Source organism: Oxyura jamaicensis, chromosome 7, assembly GCF_011077185.1.
Source record: "Oxyura jamaicensis isolate SHBP4307 breed ruddy duck chromosome 7, BPBGC_Ojam_1.0, whole genome shotgun sequence".
NCBI lineage: Eukaryota > Metazoa > Chordata > Aves > Anseriformes > Anatidae > Oxyura > Oxyura jamaicensis.
The window spans coordinates 8,972,448-8,994,889 of record NC_048899.1 but is presented as its reverse complement, the minus strand read 5'-3'; the positions used below and the strand labels follow the sequence as shown (position 1 = coordinate 8,994,889).

At 35.9% G+C, this 22,442-nt stretch overlaps 1 protein-coding gene and 1 long non-coding RNA gene across 7 annotated transcripts in view; one reads left to right on the top strand and one right to left on the bottom strand.

The window, feature by feature from the left end:
- Window positions 1-22,442, bottom strand: part of UBR3 (ubiquitin protein ligase E3 component n-recognin 3) — a 104,208-nt gene that overhangs the window by 2,656 nt on the left and 79,110 nt on the right. For all 6 annotated transcript variants that reach the window (XM_035330973.1, XM_035330974.1, XM_035330977.1 and 3 more), the window contains 8 exons: window positions 21,484-21,589; window positions 14,874-14,974; window positions 8,136-8,260; window positions 4,876-4,983; window positions 4,281-4,391; window positions 3,355-3,531; window positions 1,989-2,198; window positions 348-487 (listed from right to left, as the gene is read on the bottom strand). In XM_035330973.1, the coding sequence (XP_035186864.1) occupies window positions 348-487; window positions 1,989-2,198; window positions 3,355-3,531; window positions 4,281-4,391; window positions 4,876-4,983; window positions 8,136-8,260; window positions 14,874-14,974; window positions 21,484-21,589 (1,078 nt within the window). The remainder of the gene's footprint in view (window positions 1-347; window positions 488-1,988; window positions 2,199-3,354; window positions 3,532-4,280; window positions 4,392-4,875; window positions 4,984-8,135; window positions 8,261-14,873; window positions 14,975-21,483; window positions 21,590-22,442) is intronic.
- LOC118169594 overlaps window positions 1-22,442 on the top strand; it is a 30,773-nt gene that overhangs the window by 6,488 nt on the left and 1,843 nt on the right. The window contains exon 2 of the long non-coding RNA XR_004752189.1: window positions 9,619-9,674. This is a non-coding gene — a long non-coding RNA (uncharacterized LOC118169594). The remainder of the gene's footprint in view (window positions 1-9,618; window positions 9,675-22,442) is intronic.

Below are 22,442 nucleotides of genomic sequence, written 5' to 3'. Positions count from 1 at the left end.
TCTTTCAGGTGTGTCTAGCTTTCCTACATTGGAAACCAACTGCTTTGTTTGACTGAAGGCCAAACAACAATTTTCGTATTTGAGAGAGATGTGTTTCTCACTGGAACATTCAGAATTGAACCTTCTGCTGGGTGGGCACTTGATACATCTAACTCTGTTCATGACTACATGTTCATGAGTACACATGATTTGGGCCTCCAAAACCAAGATCAGTCTCACTTGCAGAAAATGGGAGTTTTTCCCTCAAGGAAGGTAGGTATTTTTATCTGTTAGTGCAGACACTGCATTATATAAAGTTGATAACACACAGAGCAGCAACAATAAAACACTTGTAATTAAAACGTTACCTAAGATCTCTGTCTTCTTCACCATGTGCATCTAGATAAACAGAACCCCAAAGGCAGAAACGATGACCTCGTATGATGATGATTACAGATGCATTAATCAAAAGAAATATTCCTGTCCCAGCTCCACAGTTTTGAGAATGCTGTAATATTATGGGTGTAGAAGAGTACAAAGATTCAGTTAGTGACTGTCAGTTTTATAACAAAAAGATTTTCCAACTAGTAACTACTTTTCCTTGAAATAACATACACACATTATTTACTAAGGAACAGCCTAACGAAGTATAGCCTGCCCCCAAATTCTCCAAGCAAACTAGAAGTGCATGTCTTGTGCTGCCATAACTTCAGCACACAAAAATGGTTGATTAAAAAAGGGAAGATGCTCTTTATCCTGTTAAGAGTTACGTAAGAAAAAAGAGCAAAAATATTCTCAGCAATATTTTGTATTTGTTATTGTATAGCATGAGCAAATATTTTGCACAGATGGCAAGAATAAGTATTCAGAAAAAATACCATTTCCTGTTTTCAATGGTGTCTGCAGATGAACATTTGTTTTCTCTATCCACACTCACAGATCTAGTCTACAGCTCTACAGAAATAAATTAATTTTTAAAATTCATTCCTGCTTGCTTCAATATGTCATTTACTACCAGGTAATACAGTTTGTGGCATTTACAATCGATGTATTTTGTCAATTAAAAAATCTGCCTTTTTCCATATAGTATTATGACAATTAGAGGCTGTAACCCCACTGACTAAAATCTTACATAATTATTTAAATATATCTTTAATTATTTTTCTTTATAACTTTGTTGCATGAAGCTGACACCTTAACTGTTATTTATATTTACATTTTAAGTTTTGCTCACCTCTCATTCTTCCACTATAATAGCAGTAGAAAAAAAGAGAAAGGTGAGTGCAAAGAATTTTGGAAAGGTCCAAGATCTGTATGGAACTTCTTTGGGTTTGATTTTATGTCCCATTTGTAAATAGCTCCCCAAGACATTTCCCCTCAGTTTTGTGAAGCCCATGTAGTTCCAGTCTTCTAACAACTGTTCTATGACAGCAAACAGAACAGCTCTCAAAGCAAACCTTATTAATGGACAGGAAAGTGATACTAGATGCTGTCCAACTCAGGTTCCTGAAGGAACTTAAATATAAGCTGACTAGAAAAATTTGCTGCTGAATTGAAGTTGAAGGCCTTAAAATGATGTTTGTTTAGCTATAGTCTGTAGATCACTAGTAGATGGTCAGGTATCAGAAAACATTCCATGAAAGAAAAAATACAAACATACATTGATATTCTTATGTACACAGAAATCAAGGCAACAAAACAGAGGAAAACTAAAGTGATATATAAGCATTCTGGATGCAGACAAATTTCAATACTTTGTGAATGAAAACCATGTGTCAACATTGCCCAGAGTGGCTAAGAGTTTTTCAAAGAGGTGAATAGGGCCAGGGGCTTAAAAAGGTTAATAAAGTTGCTCTTCAGAATCCAGTCTAGGTTCATTTATCAGAAATGAGCAATAAACATTATACAAACATGTTTTTATAGGAAAAACATCCAGACTAAATGCTGGAGTTAAAAATCATCTATCAGCGTAAGAATCTATTACAGAACTGGAACTATTTCTCTCTTACCAGTACACATTCACAGTAACTCTGTTGTTTGCAGCATAGTCCTTTCAAGCATACAAAAGTACCACAAACTAGACAAACAGCAGGATCTTTAGGAACCTTGGTACAAACAGTACAAGTCTTTCTGTGATAATACTGAAAAATGGTATTATAATTCTCAGGTAACTGAAGGAGGCGTGGCAAGTCCCACTTAGGCTCCTGGATAAGCAAAGCCTAGAAGGAAGATAAGAATAATGTATGAGTTCTACACATTAATTTATTCAGAACTAAGAAAAGAATACCAAAGAAAGGAGGCATGCCACTGAAAAATCTCTCAATTCTTCTGTATTTGACAAATTCAGAAGTGTCTTGCAACAGTCGCCTACCTTTGGTGAACACCCTCCTTGTGGTCACTTTTCTAACAGTTAAAAAAGGAGAGCTAACCTTTTCCCAAGAGTATTTTCTAAACATGACACTTTAAGTGAAAAAAAAAAAAAAAAAACAAAAAACTCAACCTTTATAGCTAAAGCAAAGAGGATTAAGATTGGCCTATGGGGAAGACTGCTGCTCACTATCTGCATCAAAAATTTATCTCAGAAACTTCAACACCCCACTGCCAAACCCTGGCAATGATTATGAAACCTATCTCTTAGATAAAATTTAGACAAACTCTCCAAAACAGAACAGAAGGAAGTTAGGCTATGTAATTGGTATTTGAAGACATCTGCCTGATTTTCAAAACTGCTGTGCATTTTGAGGTCATTAAGAACTAATCAGCACTCAAAAATTTTTTGGAAAAACAGGCACTACGTAAATACTGGTTTCAGGCCTAACTGTTCTCTTCTGCTCTTGAAAATGCTGTCCAATTTATCTATTTTTAAAGACACTTCTGTGTTTTGCTTCAACCTACTTTATCTTACTGGCTTTATAATTGATGGGCATAAGGGTCAGATGGGATCTTTCTTCATGAGAATAGCACCTGACCCTTTTCAGTCATGAAAAGAACATCATCAGTTTCACTGCCATCTCTCTCAAATGCCTATCAATTGGCAGCAACTGTATTTTGAGATTAATCTTAGTATTCAAATTTTCGTTTGCAACACCATAATTTACAGCTACAAAACATGAAAAGACAAACACGCTTTGCAGAGCCAGGAAAGCATCTGGCCTGCTCTTTAACACCATAAACTTAGGAGAGTTGGACTTGAAGTGTTGACATGCATCTTCTTTTAATGTCCATATCCACTAACATTTCCAATTACAATTCCTCTCTCATTTACAAGTCAGGTTGTGAGATCCTTATCCAAAAGGAGAGGATGCATGCAGTGAGACAAGCAATAAATAACTGCTCCTACATTAGCACTGTTTTGAAAGTAATTTTGCTACATACCTTTACTTGATCTGGATGTCTGTCTGCAAATGAAACCAATTCTGAGCACCACTGTGATATCATGTCAAATGCTGGCACTGGCCAATTGAGACAAGAGGCACTGGTGAATTGATCAGATGACTGAAAAGATGGTAACAAACCTAGGCAGCTTGCAAGAACTGTGAATTCTTCGTCTTCCTTTTGATACAAAACCAGAAGTTTTAAATTAATACCTATGCTTTGAATTTCTATAGTTTATTAAACTATATGTAGTTCATATACAAATGTATCTATTCCAGTAACAACAGTAAAGATACTAGCACCATTGTGCTAGAACATCTTCACACACACAGAAAAGAACCCATGTCTTCAAATTACCTCAGATTGGGTTCTCAAAATAAAACTGGTCAGAAAATAAAAACAACCGTCACACAATAAAACCCCAAATAGCTCCTATCTGTTTCAGGTATGACAATTTTGATGCAAGGAAGTAGGGAAGTTGATCAGCAGCAAACTATTTAAATCATCTTAAAATGTATGGAGCTTAAACATAATTGTATGCTGATGCAAAGTCTCTCAGAATAAAGTCCCAAATAAAAACAGACATTAAGCAAACTCGGGACTGAAGTCCAGTCTGTGTGGAAATTATATAATCTCTGCAAATGCAGCACAAGCTTTAAAAATATGTTGGTATTTTATAGACAGGTAGGTATGACCTGATAAAATAAATATGTATTTGTGTTTTTTTTTAATACACGCTGTTTTTCAGGGAAATTGACCTGAAAAAAAAAATTAGAAGAGAAACAATGCTGCAGAAGAATGCTAGAAAATACGATTAAAAAAAAAAAAAAAAACTCAGGAGAGAAAAATATATACCATATATATATATTTTTTTTTTTCCCAAATTTCTAGCTTTTAAATGTGAGTGTGCACCTTCCAGTCTGTACCTGGCAACTAGGTAAATCCCCTCCAAAGAGATGGTGTTGAAGAAGGCTGGTGATCCTGAGGAAAGGTAGGCAGAACTGTTGCAGATAGTACTCTACAGAATCAGGATTTACCTAGAGGGAAAGAAAACAATTACTATATTTTGCCCCACATAAGCTGTCTGCTATGAAAGCAACTCCAGTATTAACCAAACGTTATTTAAGGACACCTTAAACAGAGTGCATCAAACGTAAGTTCCAAAGGCTGGCATTTCACTAACAATCTGAAATAATTTTGTTGTTCCATATCCCCACCTCAATTTACCCCCCTTCAGTTTTTGAAGTTTCTCAAAGGCCTTTTGTACACGATTAGGAAACACAATTATAGGAAATATTTGTCGATGACTTTCTCAGCATTGTCCATATATGGTATTACTAAAAGAAAGATTTGCCCAGGCAAACTGTCCCAAGGGGATGTGCTTTGATCCAGAAAATAAGAGTCGTACTGCAATCTTTAGCAAGATCACAGAAAACTCATTATAACAACGAGGCTGAAATAATTAAATGAGAGATGGAAAGGGGAATACACGGTATACATTTCCGAGAGGTTTGGCAATACCACTGTTAATTCTTCAGTCTCTCCATCTTCAAATATCTTCCCCTTAGACAGTTCGCTAACCACATGACCCAGCAATACTTCCCAGGATTTTTCTCCACCGGATGTATTCTGAAAATAAGGGGAAAAAAAAATACACTAGTCACAAGAAGGAGAAAGTTTTCTGCAGAAGCAACAGTGATGAGGTACATTTCCTTTTAATCAACACATGAATTTTGACTTAAAGATGCATGTTTTTAAAAAAAAATTGAAAATCTAATTCTACAGAAGGGGAACGCTTTTAGCTCATACAGTGAAATGTGAATTGCTATTTAAAGTACTTATGTTCTAAACTGAATTATAGGAAACCACTTTCCTGTGTTTTTCCCATTTTGGGGTGTGAGTATAAAAATGTTTAAGGTTAGGAAAAATTGCTTTATGGACACATTGTGTTTACACATAATCTGAGTAAAATTAATTTTAAGAAAAAATATTCTTTTCTAAAATGCACCAACCAGAATGAGTTACCAAACGCTCACCATATATTGTAAATTGAAACTAGTCTATGAGAAAATGGAACGCTGAGTTTGGAATGAACTGTATCTACTAGAGACGGGAAAAATCATTTAGTGGAAAGACTAGCCACTTAGCTTTGTGCAACACCATTCAAAGGCAATAATTACAGAAAGCCATCAGAAACAGAAAGAAAAATAATTATGGGAATACTGCTAAAAGATTATTTCCAGGGAAAACATGATTGGATATGTATTTTGAGCCGTGTTGGTCGTTTGATCACTTGGTGTCAACGCAGAGGCAAGACTTCAGCTCAAGTTTCATGTCTAGAACACCAAACAAAGATTTGCTTGGCATTATCCACAAAATAAAGTTAAGTAAGGCATGATCTGTGTAGTCATCCTAGGATCAAAATGTCAGTATTGTCAGCATGTAAGAAAAAGACAGGCTGAACCATACATTTACAACCATTAGGTCCATAAGAAATTTTGGAAGAAAGAGGTTGAATTTCTAAACTGAAACTGACTTCCCCCTCTCATAAGCAAAGCAAAAGAGTTCATCTGATGACTATGGCTAACGTCATGTCTGCTTCTAGGCACTAGCAAGAAAGTGGAGGCTGAAAGAAGAAATGGGCTGCAGAACTGCCGGGAGAGAGGAAGTGGGACCTCTGTGATCACCACTGACCAGTCCTCAGTGCACAAAGATCTCTTGAACACACAGGGTCCAGGCACCATTATGACTGAGGAGGAGGAGGGAAAGAAGCTGGAAATACATCTGAGGAAGGGCAAGCTCAATGTGGGACTTCTGCAAAGCTGCAAGACACTTGAGATGGTAGCCAAGAAAAAAGAGTAGGAGTCCCTGAAGGGTTGAGAATAATGCAGAGATCAACCTAAGCACATACAGCCAAGCTTCTATCAGAACTTAGACCTCTGTACACAGCTGATCTACACAAGACAGACAAGAGGAAGGAGGAGGATGTTTCCAAGGGAGAGAGAGATGCTCTCAGTACAGTCCATATGTGGCACAGAGCATTGTCCTTATTTACCTACCGTCTCTTTGCTCTCCCACTTGGAAAACTGTCAGCTTCCAATGGGCTTCTCACATGAGTAAGTCAAAATTCTCAAACTGATCAAGTTTGGGTTAGTTGAACTACACCAGATAACAGCATCCATTAACCGTAACGTACTGTTTAAAAGACTACCATTTTCCACTCAGCCTTAACACCCAAAGACAACCATGCTAGTGAAAATTCCACTAAAATGCTTTGTCTTTAATATCAAAAGTAACAGCTACTTCAAAAATCCATTATCTGAGACATTATCACTATTTGTAAGCCTAAAGCACAAATTCCCCGTATGTTCTGCAAATGCTTTTATACTTCTATAAGAAAACAACTTAGTACTAATAGGTAGCAAGCCTACCTACCACATGCCCTAAGTCTACTTTCACACAATAAAATCTCTCGCTGTAGACAGCAAATTAAGCATTTTAAGTGCATGCGCAGATAAATCCCAACTTCTGCTACTAACAAAAAAGCAGTCCATGGACTACGAAAGAATATAAACCAGTAGCATTTTAATATATTTTTATGCCTTCTACCAAGAATTTTAAACTGCAAAATAATCTATCATTTGTGAATCACTGAAGTATAAAGAAAAATGCAACCTCCCTCCAGCCCCAGAAGACCCAGTACTAAAATCTCTCCAGCAACATTAGCAATGCTTTCAAGCAGGTGTTCTTGAAATTCTAATGTGACAAGGTATTGAAATAAGGGGGTGAAGGGAGAGCTAACAAAATGCAGTATTGCATTTGAGATCTCAAATGCTTAATACAAGTCTGGAAAAAAGTTCTGTGTAGCAGCAGTTTGGTCAGCAGATAATTTGTACTTAGTACCTCGGGGGTAGTGACAGACCAGTACACCAAATTAGACTTACATGTGAAAAGCAGATCGTGTTTCTCAGTGTGTCTTCTGTCTTACAGCCAATATAATCTAAGATCCAACTGTTGTATAAAGGGATATTCCTGCTCCCATATCCTCTCCTGGCCCCAGCACTTCCATCCTTTCTCTTGGTCTGCACTGGCACTCTTCTCACCTTCTGGGGAATCAATCCATGGAGCAGAAAACTAACTGAAGTGAATGACAGTGCCAGTGCATGAGGAAGTGGGGGCTGTGCAGGATGGCTAAGGGAACTGTATCTTTTGGTAGCAACTGGCATTCAATCAACTCAACTTCACTATACTTGCAAATGCTATCAAAAGGCAATGACATGATAGGGAAATATTTACCTGTCTGGTTTAGAACTTTGCTAAATTCCTCTCTGCCTCTTCTTCACAAGAGCACTCTAGACTGCAAATTCAGAAAAATGTGCATGGCTAGCCATGAATAGCATGAATAAACAGGAAAAAAGACTAAGTATTTTTCCAGCAACAAGATTACTTGCCAACCTGTCCTGTAAAGGAATGCATTAAATCAATACATTGAAGCTTATTAGTAAGGCTTCAATTTCACTGGAAAGAATACTACCTTTACTGTATACCATTGTAACAAACCCAAGAGTGATACTGCAGATATATTCTCATATCTGAAATTTAGTTCTGGAACTAGAAGCTTTTCCTAAAACCTGCGAAGCCTGCAAAAATGGCACATGCAGAAACAAAATACTGGATTTCTGTGAAGAAGCAAATTGTTATAAGCAAAATAGAGACAGCTGTTACACTTCTACCGGAAATACATAAGCAAAGTTCATAAACGTTTTAATATCTCAACCAACCTTTTTGAGAGCTCCTGACTCTTTCCATGCCATTCTATCTTCAGCACTACATTTAACAGAAAGCGCTGCCAAGGCTTGAGTATACAATAAAGTGAAGAGCACCTTTATAATGCAGGTGAAGTGTTCTGTAAAACAAAGGAAGTAATTTTTAAACATTTCTATTTTTAGCAAATATATTGATTACAGTCTTTAGCTAAAGAAGCAATGCTTCTCAAATGAAATGCAAAAACAACATGAAAAGCATAAAAGTACACAAAACAAGGTAATTTACTGGCTTTTAGAAGTGACTTGGCAGCCTTAGTGAACGGAACGAGTAAAGGACAAGTCATCTTCCACTCCTCCATATGTTCATCTTAATCCTGATCAGCAGTAATCCCTCCTAGGGACTTGGTGATATTACAGAACTCTGTTCTGTCCAAATGTTGCATCATGGTAAGCTACTGATTACCGATAGCTACAACTAATTGGGTCCTGTAAATGTAAGCAAGCATCTTTCTGTACCTGGTGGTAACAATTAAACCATCTTACATTCACGCAAATACTCGAAGAGCTAAGTTCCCAAAGAGTTACAAGAAGGACATTTAGCATACTTCATTTTCTCTCTCTTCATTTCCCAATATGGATCCAGGCATATAAGACTTGCTGCAAATCACTCTTTAATGAGTTCCTATTTACCAAAGTTCATGTGAATACTGAACTAGGACAAAACATAGACTGTCATTTTAGAACTTGCTTTCTTTTAAGAAATCTTTATTTGTTTACACTTTTTCTTAGCATTTCAAGGGCTTATCTCCTACATACAGGCTGCAGGAGAAAGGCTTTGAAATCTTCTCTGGGAAGCTAGCGTAGTCAATACAGGACTTTCTAAAACTGGGACAGGAAAAAAGGTAAATGTGACCACTCTTTGAAATCAAGATACTGTAACCATCCCTTTCTCTCCTTTTACTCCAGGCTGTACTTCCCATCTCAAATAATCTGATTTGTTAAAATTCTAGGCAGATCAAAGATGTTTCTATCATTACTTACACCATTCCTTAAGCATAACAGTAATATATTATCTAAAACAATGTATACAAAAATGAGGGTTTTTAAGTCTACTCAGGCTTTGAATCAAGCAAAATAATTTTATTTACAGGAACACCTCACAAAAACTGGGTTAAACTAATTTTTCTCCCCAAAGGATTTAAACAAGCTTCGTACATGAAAATGAAAAGGTGGTAAGGGAGATGAATTGCCTCGTTTCTCTGTTCTTATATCTAACATCAAAACACACTACTGAATTCTAAAATGAATACAGACAAAGTTTGAATATATAATGAAGCCTGTGAACTAACAATTGCTTATTTAACAAATGCTTACAAATTACTGCACATGTGAATACTTTTCAATGTCACTGAGTATACACAATAAGCACAATTTAAGCACCTAAAAGAGTATTTGTAACTATGCAATGAAAATTACTTTTTGTATTATCTTCCTCCAGAGCTTACGTTAAACATGACAATGAACACTGCTATATTTCACCGAACCTAGTCTACAGTAGGTAGCATTATAATTGGTTTTCCTCTCCCCATTGCCCCAGAAGGAGAATCCACCAGATCCTAATAGCTCTTTAAGCCATACATTTTTTCTCTGCTAAGACCTCTACTTTCTTAGAAATCCTTCTCATGTAGAAATCCTACATATATAATGCATTTATTTTTACACCTAAAGCAGCAAAACTAGACCACTGGTCAACATTTACTGATCTGCCACAATCCATTTCATCCTCTAGATCTGTTCTGCTGAGGTCATTATACAGTGCTCACATGGGGTTTCTTAGCACACTACAACTATTTCACTTTTATAAATATCTGATTTCTGTTAACTAGGATTCTTCCTCGTCCCTATCCCGACTTTATACCTAATTATTAAATTAGAGATTTTACATTTTTTTTATACTATAGATTTAAAAATAAATTGATATTCTTGTATTTACTTCCATGATTCTTAAGTGATTATGAATTAGGTTTTGGAGAATACAGTATTGGACAAAAATACACTCTCACATCTAATACAGGGAAGTGGTCTGGGCTACTCCTCTTATGAGGTCCTGACTTCTGTACAAACAAATTTAATCCTGCATTTTTAGGAAAATACCAGAGGAGCAGCTCAGAGGCAGTATACTGTGTAATGAGAGCCCAGGCTTTGAAAACAAGTTGTCTACAGTCAAAAACATCCCACAGGAGGGGCACTAATACCACAAGTTGTAGGACCAATTGTTATTTAACTATTATGCGATCTCTCTCATTTGTAAAATGCAAGATATTTGACATCTGTAGGTATCCATAATGTTAGAGCCGTTATGTTCTCACCTACCACAAAGAGCTACTTTATTTGCAAAGAGCTATTTTACGTGCCTTTCTGCGGAGCACGCTGGGGCTGCTCGGTGTTTTCCCATGGCCCCCTGGTGGAGCCTGTGTGCTTTTGTCAAGTCTTTTCCAAAAGTTTAATAGCCCTAAGGATTGCTAGCATATTTGCATGTTGTGATGCTTTTGGTCCTTTCTGTTGCAACTGATATACTGTGCAATATTCTGCACTAAAATACAGTTAGGACTTGCATGTTTGTACACAAAGACTAATGTGATATTACTCTGACAGTCTAAAAGTTGTATTATTGGGGCTAGGTCACTATAATCAAGACAGCTTAGTGCAGAATTTCTGTATTTATTTTTATACAATCTCCAGAAATGCTTTTATGTTCCTATTTTTTAAGCTTTTTAAACAAAACCTTTTGGACCCAAATAACTTCACAGCACTCCATCCCATTATGTGCATTAAACAACTCCCCTTTAAATATAAAGCTTATACAAGAAACACTTCTAGAAGCATAGCGTTAGCTTTAGTGCAAGAAGTATGCAGATGAATGCACTTATTACTAACAACAATACGCATCTTTCATTTAACTGTGATAGCAAATTAGATGGTGCGTGCTGTCAGGCAATGACTGCAGAAAGAATCCACAAAGCAAATCAAATACAAAATGAAGGACCTTTTTTAGTGAACTCAAAAGGGCATCTTTACATGAATAGCCTTTGAAAATATTCTTCTTCACCTGAAACTTGAACAGCTATTTGAAAAAATAACTTCAGAACAAAGGGAGACAGCACTGAACTTCAGATAATTCATGAAAGGTATAGTGAAAGTCCCAGTATACAGATAAATATTTAAGCTTCCACATTGAAATTGGATACTATTCAAGTTGATTACATTTACTTTATATTTAGTAAAGATCCTTACACAATCATTAAAGAAATGTGTTAGTCCTCTATTTCCGTTGCATGACATTGAAACTTTCTAGAAACAAATGTGTCAGAGCATCCAGATCAGACTCTTTGGCATCCAGGCCTTACCAGACTCGAGGAGGAAAAAAAAAGGGACTGAACTTAGGTATTACATGCTTTTCTACAGAATATATTAATTGGGCTAAACTCTCAAACAACAGCTTTTGAGTCTATCACACCTAAGTCATGGACCTCTTAAAAGCATCACTGCAGCATATGCTAGAGCACCGCCAGGCTGTGTAACAGGGCTCCAGCAAGCACCCATGCTGCTGCGTGATGCTCCTCACATGTGGCACCAAGCACAGTGCCAGGCCACTGATGACCAGACGACCACTGATTCTGTGCACCTACTTGCCCCATGCTCACCCAGACCCAGTTTTTAGAAATACTTTGCAACAGTGGTATTTTTCCACTTTCAAAGCAAAGCAGAAATTGAAGCCACATGAAGCTATGAGCACTAATCTGCCCACAGGGGTCCCAAGTCAGGTACAATTAACGGTGACTACGAAGAATGTCCATTTTGAATTAAGTGACTTGTTCAACATACAGAAATTGTGTTGCAGAAAGGGTGTAGATTTCAGTTTACAAGGACATATTTAAGATTTTTTTAAACCTACAAGCCACTGGCTCCGTTTCTGTATTAGCTTTCTTCATACAGAACATCATTTCCTACTTCTGTAAGAAAGGAGCTAGAGATCTTACAAAATCTTCATTTACTGTCATTCACTGTTGATGAGTCCTAATTCACAACACAGTGAACTGCCCATCTCATGCACTACAACTGCCACAGAACTGAACCAGAAACACCCATGTGGATTATTATTTATTCTTGCACAAATTTCAAAATGCTGAGCATGTGAAGCCTATAAAAGCTACACCTATGTTCTAGTGTCAAATTCTAAAAAAAAAAAAAAATCACAAATTGTTTTAGTATCTTAAACACAGTGGTTATTTTGCTGATTACACAGGAGGTGCACTATCTTCTCCATTCATTTTTTTAAAAAAGTCTGCTAAGTGCTTGTAAATGCTCTGACCTCCACCACAAGGTTTCTCCTGTAAAAAAAAAAGATTTAGTTTGTAGTGTTCTTTCTTTGTGATGAATTCAGATCCATTTTCTTCTCTGAATGAAGAGGCTGAACAGTAATGGCATTTTTATTGCTTTAATCGATGTCAGATTGAAAAAGATACCAACACCCATTCACAAGTTAATAGGGTAGTTAACACAGTTCCTCATGCTGTATCTAAAGGGCAAAAGATGAAGTTTGGGTCCTTCCTTACAGAACACTCGTTTATTACTCTGTTTTAAAAACACAGTATAAACAAAAAGGATTTTGAGCATGAATAGAAGTTGATTTAATACTTCAGTTTTAGTTTCCTGTAAGGATGCAAATATGGTTTCTCTGAACACAGCAACAGACCTAATAAATGTAACTCAAAACTAGTACCATTAGAAAATAGTGTCGACGCTAAAAGAGGAAGGAAATCTTTCACTGATTCTAAACCCTACAGAATCACCATTACTGGGAGGGGTTCTGCACCATACTGCAACACCATCTCTTCTGCAATGTATTTAAGTCTATTGTTACTGGAAATCATCTGTAAGGGCACACAAGCATCAACCCTGTCTGAACACTGGTGTCAGCCAAGTCCACAGCTCCTGCACCCTGCAATCAACTCCAAAACAGCAAAAAACATTCAGGAAGCAGCAAGGTCAAATGTACTTTTTTTTCACCCCATCACTGACCTGCCACACAACCCTGCACGAGACATTTTACCTTTTCATGCATCAGCTCTCTACCAAGAATTAATATCATTGACATTCAACTCTGTGACCTACGCACCCATTACAAAAGTTCTGAACAAATATGGTATTACCTGTTTTTCTGAACTGCATTCTACACCTCAGGACATTTTGAAAGACTTTCTCTTCCTTCTGCCTAACTGTTTTGATGAAACAAAAATTAAAAAGATAAATGGCAACTTATTTCCAATTTAATGCTTTTTGGATTTGGAGTGGTTACACTCATCTTCTTCCTACCACTTGCCTTTTTCCTTTCAGATGCGACTCATACTAAAGCTAAGAGCACAATCAAAATGTGCTACTGATGTGTGGTATTTTACGGAATTCTCCACAGGATGCCTTACTATTATTAACTGAATGCTGTCTTTCCTATGATAAAGATATACTTTCATAAATGTTATTCTTCAGTGCTTGAATATAAACTACCAAAAGACTATTATTTGTACTTCAACTTCACCTCTACCTTCCTTATTTTTCAGAAGTTAGTCTCATTTTACTTTAATTTATTGCTCTTTTTCTTTTGAATACAAGTTAATTTATTTTAAAATTGTGATTAAAGAAAAGTCTGTTTTTGACAGTATGCTTCCTATTCTTTTTTTTTTTATTTTTTAACTTCTCCTAGTATTTTCATATTCTAATAACTGATGGGACATATTTAATCCATAAATATGTACACTTAAAAAACCACAACCCACAATGTCAACAGACACACAGTTGCTTGAACTGAATTTGAACATTCACTAGTTAAGGACTGAACGTCTCTTCAGTGAAAGCAAATTTTTTGTTACACTTCGTAAATTAGGCACATACAGCAAAAGCAGAAGAGTCCCTATATTTACCTACTCAGAAATTAGCAAAACCCATTAGGTATCAAAATTGTGAAACAGACCCCAAAGCAGATGCTCACTGCCAATGAAGTAGCAAGATGCTTGTTTGTTCTCTTTTTCAAATACAGATAAAGCTATAAATAATCAAACCAGAGCTCAGAGTGGCTGAACTACCATCTTCCGGACCATACTCATGACTAGTAAACTGCACTGCTAGTTTCAGTTACTTCTTTTTTTTACAGAAAAATAAGTTTATGTTTTAAAAGTTTTGAGTTTAGCTATGAAAAATATGGTTCTTAAATTAGTATTTATTCCAATTTTTTCTATATGCCGTCTCTATTGTAGTTGTTGCATTATAGCAATTACTATCTTCATATATGACCTCCTATTATACACAACTGCTACAATGTAAACTCTGAAAGTCAAACTAAATTACAAGCTTTCACCCTTAGGCAATCAGTTCAACTCCAAGTATTGAGACACCCCTTCAGGAAAAGTGCTGAAGGTCAAACAAAGGACACTTCTTCAGCAAAACAACTTTAATAGTTTTTGCTCAGTTCTTGTATCTTTACTGAATAAGCTGACTGATAAGGTGAGAAGACAGGGAACACAGATAAGCCTGTTGAACAACAACAAAAATTTCTGTTCAATGCCACCTTCTGTAGATAAGGCAGAAACATTATTTTAGACTACACAGTAGACAAGCTATGATTTACCATTCTGGAAATCATCATGAATGCATCCTCATATAAATAATCATTTAAATATACATATTTTTGTAACATACCTTTGTGCAATGGTTGAGGCATGGTTAAAATCTGGATGAGCAACAGGGATGAGACATCTCTGTAAAGTACGGGAACTTCTGGCAGCTCTTCACTTATCAACCTGGAAAAAACACCAAAGAAGATTACTTAGTATTACAATATCATTCTTCATATTTTATTACACATTGAATGTTAAATAGCATTACATTTTATTGAGCTTATAGAAGCCAAACACCTGTCAAATCACTAACTGATCTTAATCTTAAAACTACTTAATGTTACTAATGGATTGTAATAACTCATAACGAAGTTACAATTTGGGTACCCAATTCTCGTTCAAGTATTCCAAAACTGTCAAAAACTGCCTGAACTAGTTATTTCTATATATAGACTCAATCGACGTCCAGTATTTCACTTTAAATGTTTTAGTTCTAAACTAACAAAATTTAATGCATAGTAACACTGTAATTGTTTTTTGTTTGTTTGTTTTTTTTTCCAAACTATGGCATTTCACAAATATGTTGTAACAACTAATCCACAAACTGCATTAATGTTACCGGGACTGTTCCTACTGGAAAACAGTGAGACCTTAGAAAAGGTATTGCTTTCCTTCATGCAAGGAAATGAACATTCAAGCAGCCAGCACAGGGCTGGGATTATCCAATTTTACAAACTTCATTAAGAACCCCATTAAGAGTTAGAAGGACAGCAAATGAGCACATAAAGAGATGCTGCAAACTTTCAAACAATTCAGATTCATTCGATGTCATAAAATCACCTTATAGCCACAGTCATAAAAGCATAAAAAAAACATAAAAAGATAAAAAAACATAAAAACATTAAAAGAGTATGTTTGTAGATAGGAGGTAGTGTCTTTCTAGTTGGTGTAACAATATGTTGCAGGACACACCTCAAAGGTTCAATAGCCAAATCAAAAACGCAATATACATCCTCCAAAAGCACCTTTCCTCTCTGCAACCCTCACAGAAGTAAGTGCTGTTTGGATTCTTACTCATGCTGCCAAATAGTTTTGGTGCCAAATAGCCTGGTGCTAGTTGGCTGGCTGTTCAATGGCATTGGAATAACTGAGGAGATGTTTGAAGGTAAAAGTGTTTTTTTCAAAGTGATACAGGTACTGAAGATGCTACTCTCACCAAGTTTCTCTAATTTTGCTTTGAACTATAGATAGTTATATTTTATGATCTATGGCATTGATTTTTAAACTAACCATCATTACATAACCGTGGGTACTCTTTTATATTACGTCTAAACTTTGATTTTTAATTTTTATATATGAATTATTGGGAAAAATTAACTTTGAATAAGGTTAAGACAAAAATGTAGATATTAAATCCTGGTCACGTTTACCTACAGGCGTATCAATATCAACATTATTTAGCTGTCGTGTAACAATTAGGTCAAATAGCAGCTCCAGCAAAATTAGGAAAGATTCTTCTATATAAAGAATACTGTGATTGACTAGCAACATTAAAAATAAATGAACTCATCTTCACATGCAGGAACAACTGAATAATTTGTCTAATTTATTCATTTCATACAAATTGGAGAAGTAAAGCCACATCAAATGTCAAGGTTTTAGTTAAGCTGCTTCAGTATACTTCAAGCAGTGCAGCTTAATAAGCACTTAAAAACTGCTCTGTCATTTGCTAAAAGCCTAAGCAACTTTTTCATTATGACACTGAAACTAAATTTGTAAAACCTGTTTGGAGTATGGAAATTATCCATCCTGTTATAATCCCCAATGCATATGGGAAAGCTTGATAACTGTGACTTTACAAAAAAATTCCGCCACAGAAGCAGCAAATAAAATGGAAGCAAGTTCAATTTCATATGGGACCAAAGTAATAAATAGCAAGTGAATCAATTGTGTTGTAGTTGTCATCTGTATCCATCAAAAAAGAGGTGGGGAACTGAACAGTGCAATGAAATACAAACATACCAAAATAAAAATGCATTGCTTGGTTTTCTCTGTGGAACTGACCTCTCCTCCAGTCCAAGATAATTGGGCTGCACCTCCTTCTATGCCAATGTCAAAGCTGCCTAATAGCTGAGAGCATAGCAACCCTGCCTCTATGTTCAGCATCCTCTTCCCTGACAGAGGTTATATGGGAATCACTTCTTTGGGAATGGATACATAAAATAGAAAATTCTGTTCTACTTGGAAACAAGCAGAATCTTTGCCTACTTTACATCCTCCTCCTTCCCCTCTTTTCGCAGCCAGATAAACTTAAATTTTTTGTTTGATGCTAACTCCAACTAATTATTTATTGAATTTCTAACTTTACCAAGTAGAAGCTTTGAACTTCAGGTCTCTTACGACTGCCAGAAACAGAAAACTTGAGACATAGGGATAAGGATACAACTAAACAAAGGCTTAATTGATCAGGACAAATTTATATTCTCTTTAGTATTTGCAAGGTGAGAAATACTGCCTGCAAATCCCAACCTGCAGAAAGGTCAGAGCAATACACAGCTACCGATGTTAATAATTAGAAAGTAGAACTCTACTATTTGTTCTGGCCACACTCTAGGATATAATCACAATTTCCTATTTGTTCTAGTGTCACAGCAGATCAGTTTTTCTCATTACACAACATGGGATTTCACTAACAGTACTAACAGTAGGCATTTCCCATTCTCCCTTTCACCACTGTGCCCCCAGCACTCCTCTGTCACCCATTCCCACCATATTTAAAATAACCTTTTAAAAAACAGATTAATTCATTGACTTTGTACATGATGCAGCCTGCTCAAGTTACATCAGCACAGCTGAAGGTAGTGAGTTACAGTACAGGGGAAGAAATAAACAGCCAAAAACAATTACTCTTGAAGCTGGTATTGCTGTCGAAACTGACAAAACACGGCCGGAGACAGGGACACCGGTGTTTTGGGTACTGCATAAATCATGCAACTCTGTTGCAGAGTCACCAGCAACGTGCACATATACCATCTCTTGCACAAAACCCTAACTAAACCCCATTGTCCCATCATCCTACCCTCTATCTTCAGAAAAACTTTTTTATTTTTTCCATTTCACAACAGTTTTTGTGATAGTTTGTGATAGCAGTGACTTTCCTGAGGTTCCCACGCACGGTTGCTCAATCCCATCTCTGTGCTGCAGTTCATTGCCTCGGCACAACACTACAAGCAATCACTGAAGCGATCTAGCTTAGAACAAAACAACAACAAAACACTTCAGTAAAAATAACCTAGAATATTTCAGTGTTTCAATTCATCATGCAGTTCCCACCCACTTCCCAACAGCTTCTACCGCAAAGACCCTTAATGCTTTACTGAATCATTTTTTTGCCAACATACCCTGTTTGTCAACACAGGAAAAAAATCATAGAGACGTAAATGAAAAAAGCATAACCTTTTATTTCATGTTTTCTATTCCTGAAATTCAGGCTATTTGGACTAGTCCATTAAATTCACATCTGGGTCTAGTAATTATTGCCTCCAGCTGCTCCTTCTCTGTCCCCTGCCAGAAGCTATTATTCCCCACTTACACCACAATAATTGTTTATTTGATCACCACTGAAACCAGATCTGTCTGTAATACAACAATTTGCTTAAGCACAGCCTGTGGGACCAAGTATATATTACATTGGACTGAATGAACCGCATAGGATAAAGAATCCACTACACCACTGCATGAAACATCCAATAAGCGCCATCTATTCTCAAGAGTTTCACAGTTCCTCAAATTTAGGTTTCACATTTCTTTTTTCTTCCATCAAATAACAATATTTAAGCATTTTTTCAGCTTTTTTTTCTTATAGTATCGTCTTGTCCAGAAATGTCCTTATTTCTACTTTACCTTGGTGTTATTGCATGAGCTCCTTCCTATCTTTCGTCTCAGCTGCCATTTTCAACTACGAGTGATCAAGGTAGGTCTGTAGATGATGACACTTTGGGAGGTATAGCACAGCAATTCTGTGACTCTTTACAAATTACTTTGATAAGTCCTCCCAGACACATGAAATTTAAGGCATAAATATATGAATAATATAGCTGGGTTGTAGAAAACCAAACAAAAAATGTGAGCTCTATATCTTGGTAGGTTTATTTGTAAACATTTATGTATTTAAAATAAAGTAATTAAAATTAAATAAGGGTAAAATGATAACGTAAGAGCACTCGTATTCCATAGTGTCTCTCTTTTTTTTTTTTTTTTTTTAACTTTGAAAGTAATCGTTCTAAATAAATAAGGATGCAACTAACCTCTTTGCAAAATTACTTTCAACTGAGATCTAAGATTAATTTTAAGTAAAAATTACAGAGAAAAACATAGCATATTAGTAGAAGGTTCTTTTTTATTAAAAAAGTTGAAAATCTTGGTTGAAGCATGAGCTGCTCCTTGATAATATAGGGTTTTATGTGAGGTGAGTAAATTCACAAGTTTGGTTTAAATTTATGTTGCTCCTGTGACTTTCCTGACATTATATCGTTTGGAATCAACGACAATGATATAGTCAGATCATAAAGATCTTTTCCTCTCATTGACATTTTTTCTATAAGTCTATACTTAGTTTTATATACTGTTCAGGCTGAGGATTTATATTACTTGGTTAGCCTCAAAATGGCAGAGTGCTGTCCACATTTTAAATCTCCAGTGGTATTTTTTTCTATCACCCTCTTAATCTTGTTCAGTTTACAGCAGTGTATCACCTTCTACTTGCTCCAAATACTCTTTCCTGTATCTGGAAAAAAATACACTCTTCTGGATCTCTCAAAAGCCTCTGTGACACTAAGAGTGTAATTAGATCATTCACACCAAACATATGAATGCCATCTTCAAGTGCAACCACTACTTCAAAATTCTAAAATATAATTGCAGATATCCATCTTATGCTTTAATCTATATATTGAAAACATGTTTCCAATTACACATGCAAGCATTCTAGGGCCTGCAGACTAAGGCAGGTAAAACATTCCAAGAGGTGAACAGCAAAATTCCTGTTTGATTGTATCTGTACATCTGAACAGTAACTATTTCATGGCAAAACAGATGATCTCAGCTATAGCTTCCTAAACCAGTTAAGACTTGATAGTGCCAAACCAGCATCTACAAGTCTATCAAGACATCTTCTGAAAAAACAGCACAGAAAACAAGAATTGCTCAAACGCATTTCCAACATGCTACACCTCCGTTACGCATGCCACTATGTTCCATGGTACCAATCATTTCTAAGTGATTCAAAACACAGACTGCTCTAAATTCAGCTTGCAACAATCTAACCTTGATAAAACCCATGTGTGAATTCCATCATGTCTCTGTTAGTGAAGAAAGTTGCTGTGTTTTGGAAGATGTGCATAAAAAAGCAGCCCCTCTGTTAATAGCTGCTTCCAAAGCCAGCAAGTTCCTCAAATACCAACACAAGAAGTGCACAGATCAGTCCCACAACCAGCAACCTATCAACATGATCTTAGTCATAACTCAGTCAACCGTACTCCAAACTTATTAACCATTGCTCAATCTAGGTCAGGGCAGAATCACATGAAAACAAACTTGCAAAGAGGCTTGAATGCATGCTGAATAAAGTAGGTTTTCCAGTTACAAAATTCTTAATGTTTTGTCAAGAGATTATAGATTTAATCTGTTAATCTAATCACTGCAACAATCTAACACCGACAGCAAAACAAAGGCCGGAGTCCAAGAAGACATACCGTAAAGTCTCAAACTAAAAGTAAGCACAAACTTTCGATAATTTTTTCCTAATTTTCAGATTAGGATTGTGACATCACTATTTTAGATTAATTTTTGAAATCTCACGATGCTTTTGAAACACATTGACAAATATGCAACTGGACAGAAACTAAAAATACATTACTTTTAATTTTATTTCAAAATACAAAATGGAGACCTTAGCTCTGAAGAAGTTGCTCAAGGTGCCAGAAGGAAAAATTAAATAAAATACACACAGGCACTGTTTTCCTCTTACGGTGTTAACTACCTGCTAAAGCAAGAATTCTAAAAATATTAATCTGATTTAGGCAAGAAAAGAAGTAGTAATACATGACTTTTCTGCTCCCTGTCAAGGTAGAATCTGATAAGTGAAGAGTCTTAAGTCAAGTATGGAGACAAATCCTTCCATAACACAAATACCTAACTCCATGTATTATACTGTTAATCCTTGTACAGCTGTATACACAAGGTTAATGTTATAAAAGCAGACTCAGGTAAATAACTTGTTTAAAACAAGAAGTGTGATGAAACATTTAGTTTGGACTTGAATTACTTCTCATGAGTATTCAGCCTACTTATGTTATTTCTGTAACAGCTTTACAAATTGACTCTTCATTTAAGTTTTGTCTAGCATCCATACAAATTATTGCAACCATCTACTTACCCAATACCATGAAATCTGCATGTGCCTAAGCTTCACAGTGGTATATTTAAGCTTTAACTAACAACTGCAGTGTGACCAATTTCAGGTAAAAGAAAATTTAAGATTTTTACAAACATATACACACAATATTTAGATGTTAAGTTCATAAGCCTACCTCACAAAGAATTGAATTTAAGATAGAAAGTTATTCAAAATCCCACTGTAGGATGTTTTGTTAACAAGATAAACCTGTTATTTGGTAACTAAAAATACTTGCTCTGGATTTTTGTCCTGCATTGGCTGGGTTAGTTTCCTCCAGGGATTGTATGCAGAGTCAATACTGTAGAGGCGCATGTGCATGGCCAACACATGGAAGAGCTGATCTGAAAATTGGAAAAGAAATTGCTGATTATCATATATAATAATGTAAAGTATTTTACATTAAGCTGCCAGTGTTTATGTTTTAAAAGGAGCCTGATATATTTCTAACACAAAGCTTTTATTCCTCACTCATACAGAATGAGGAAAATTCTGTCTTCAACATACCTGAAATTAACCTAAGGTTTCTGGAAGTGCTGCCCTTTAGCAGGAACACTCCAGCCTTTCATTCTTAAAAAGTTTTATTATTCTGTCTTCGTGAGGTTTTTTCTCTTCCAAAAGTTATCAACAAAATAAAACAGATCTTCTGACCACAACATGGCAATGCTTAGGCAGCAGTGGTCTTTGTAATGGCAGAGATTTGTCTATACAACCTTCAAAGTTTGCTGATAATAATCAATTTTAAAACATCTGTACAATGACTGAGAAAAAAAAAATTGCAAAATACTTCCAGACCCTTTTGAACGAAGGAAGCTTAGTTTATAATTCATACACATTATTGCAGTAACACGTTGCGCGTTATTGCCTCTATTAAAATGCACAGCTTTCATTTCTCTATGAAGAGAAACTGAAAATGAAAATTCTCCTCATTTCTTCTATGATCAACACAAGTACAGATAAGATCCGATCCTTTCTCCCTTAAGCAAGCCAAGATGCAGGCACAAACTACGCAGACATTTTCAGAGAGGTATGTAGAATAAGAATGTCAGACATCAATTATTTTTCTGTGTTTATTATACAGTTAAAGTCTGGGCAAAATAAATCATTAGATTTATATTGAAGTCATATTTAAAAATATTATTTCCCGTGGTTTTTCTCTCTCTCTCTCTTTTTTTTTTTTTTTTTTTGTTTTTTTTT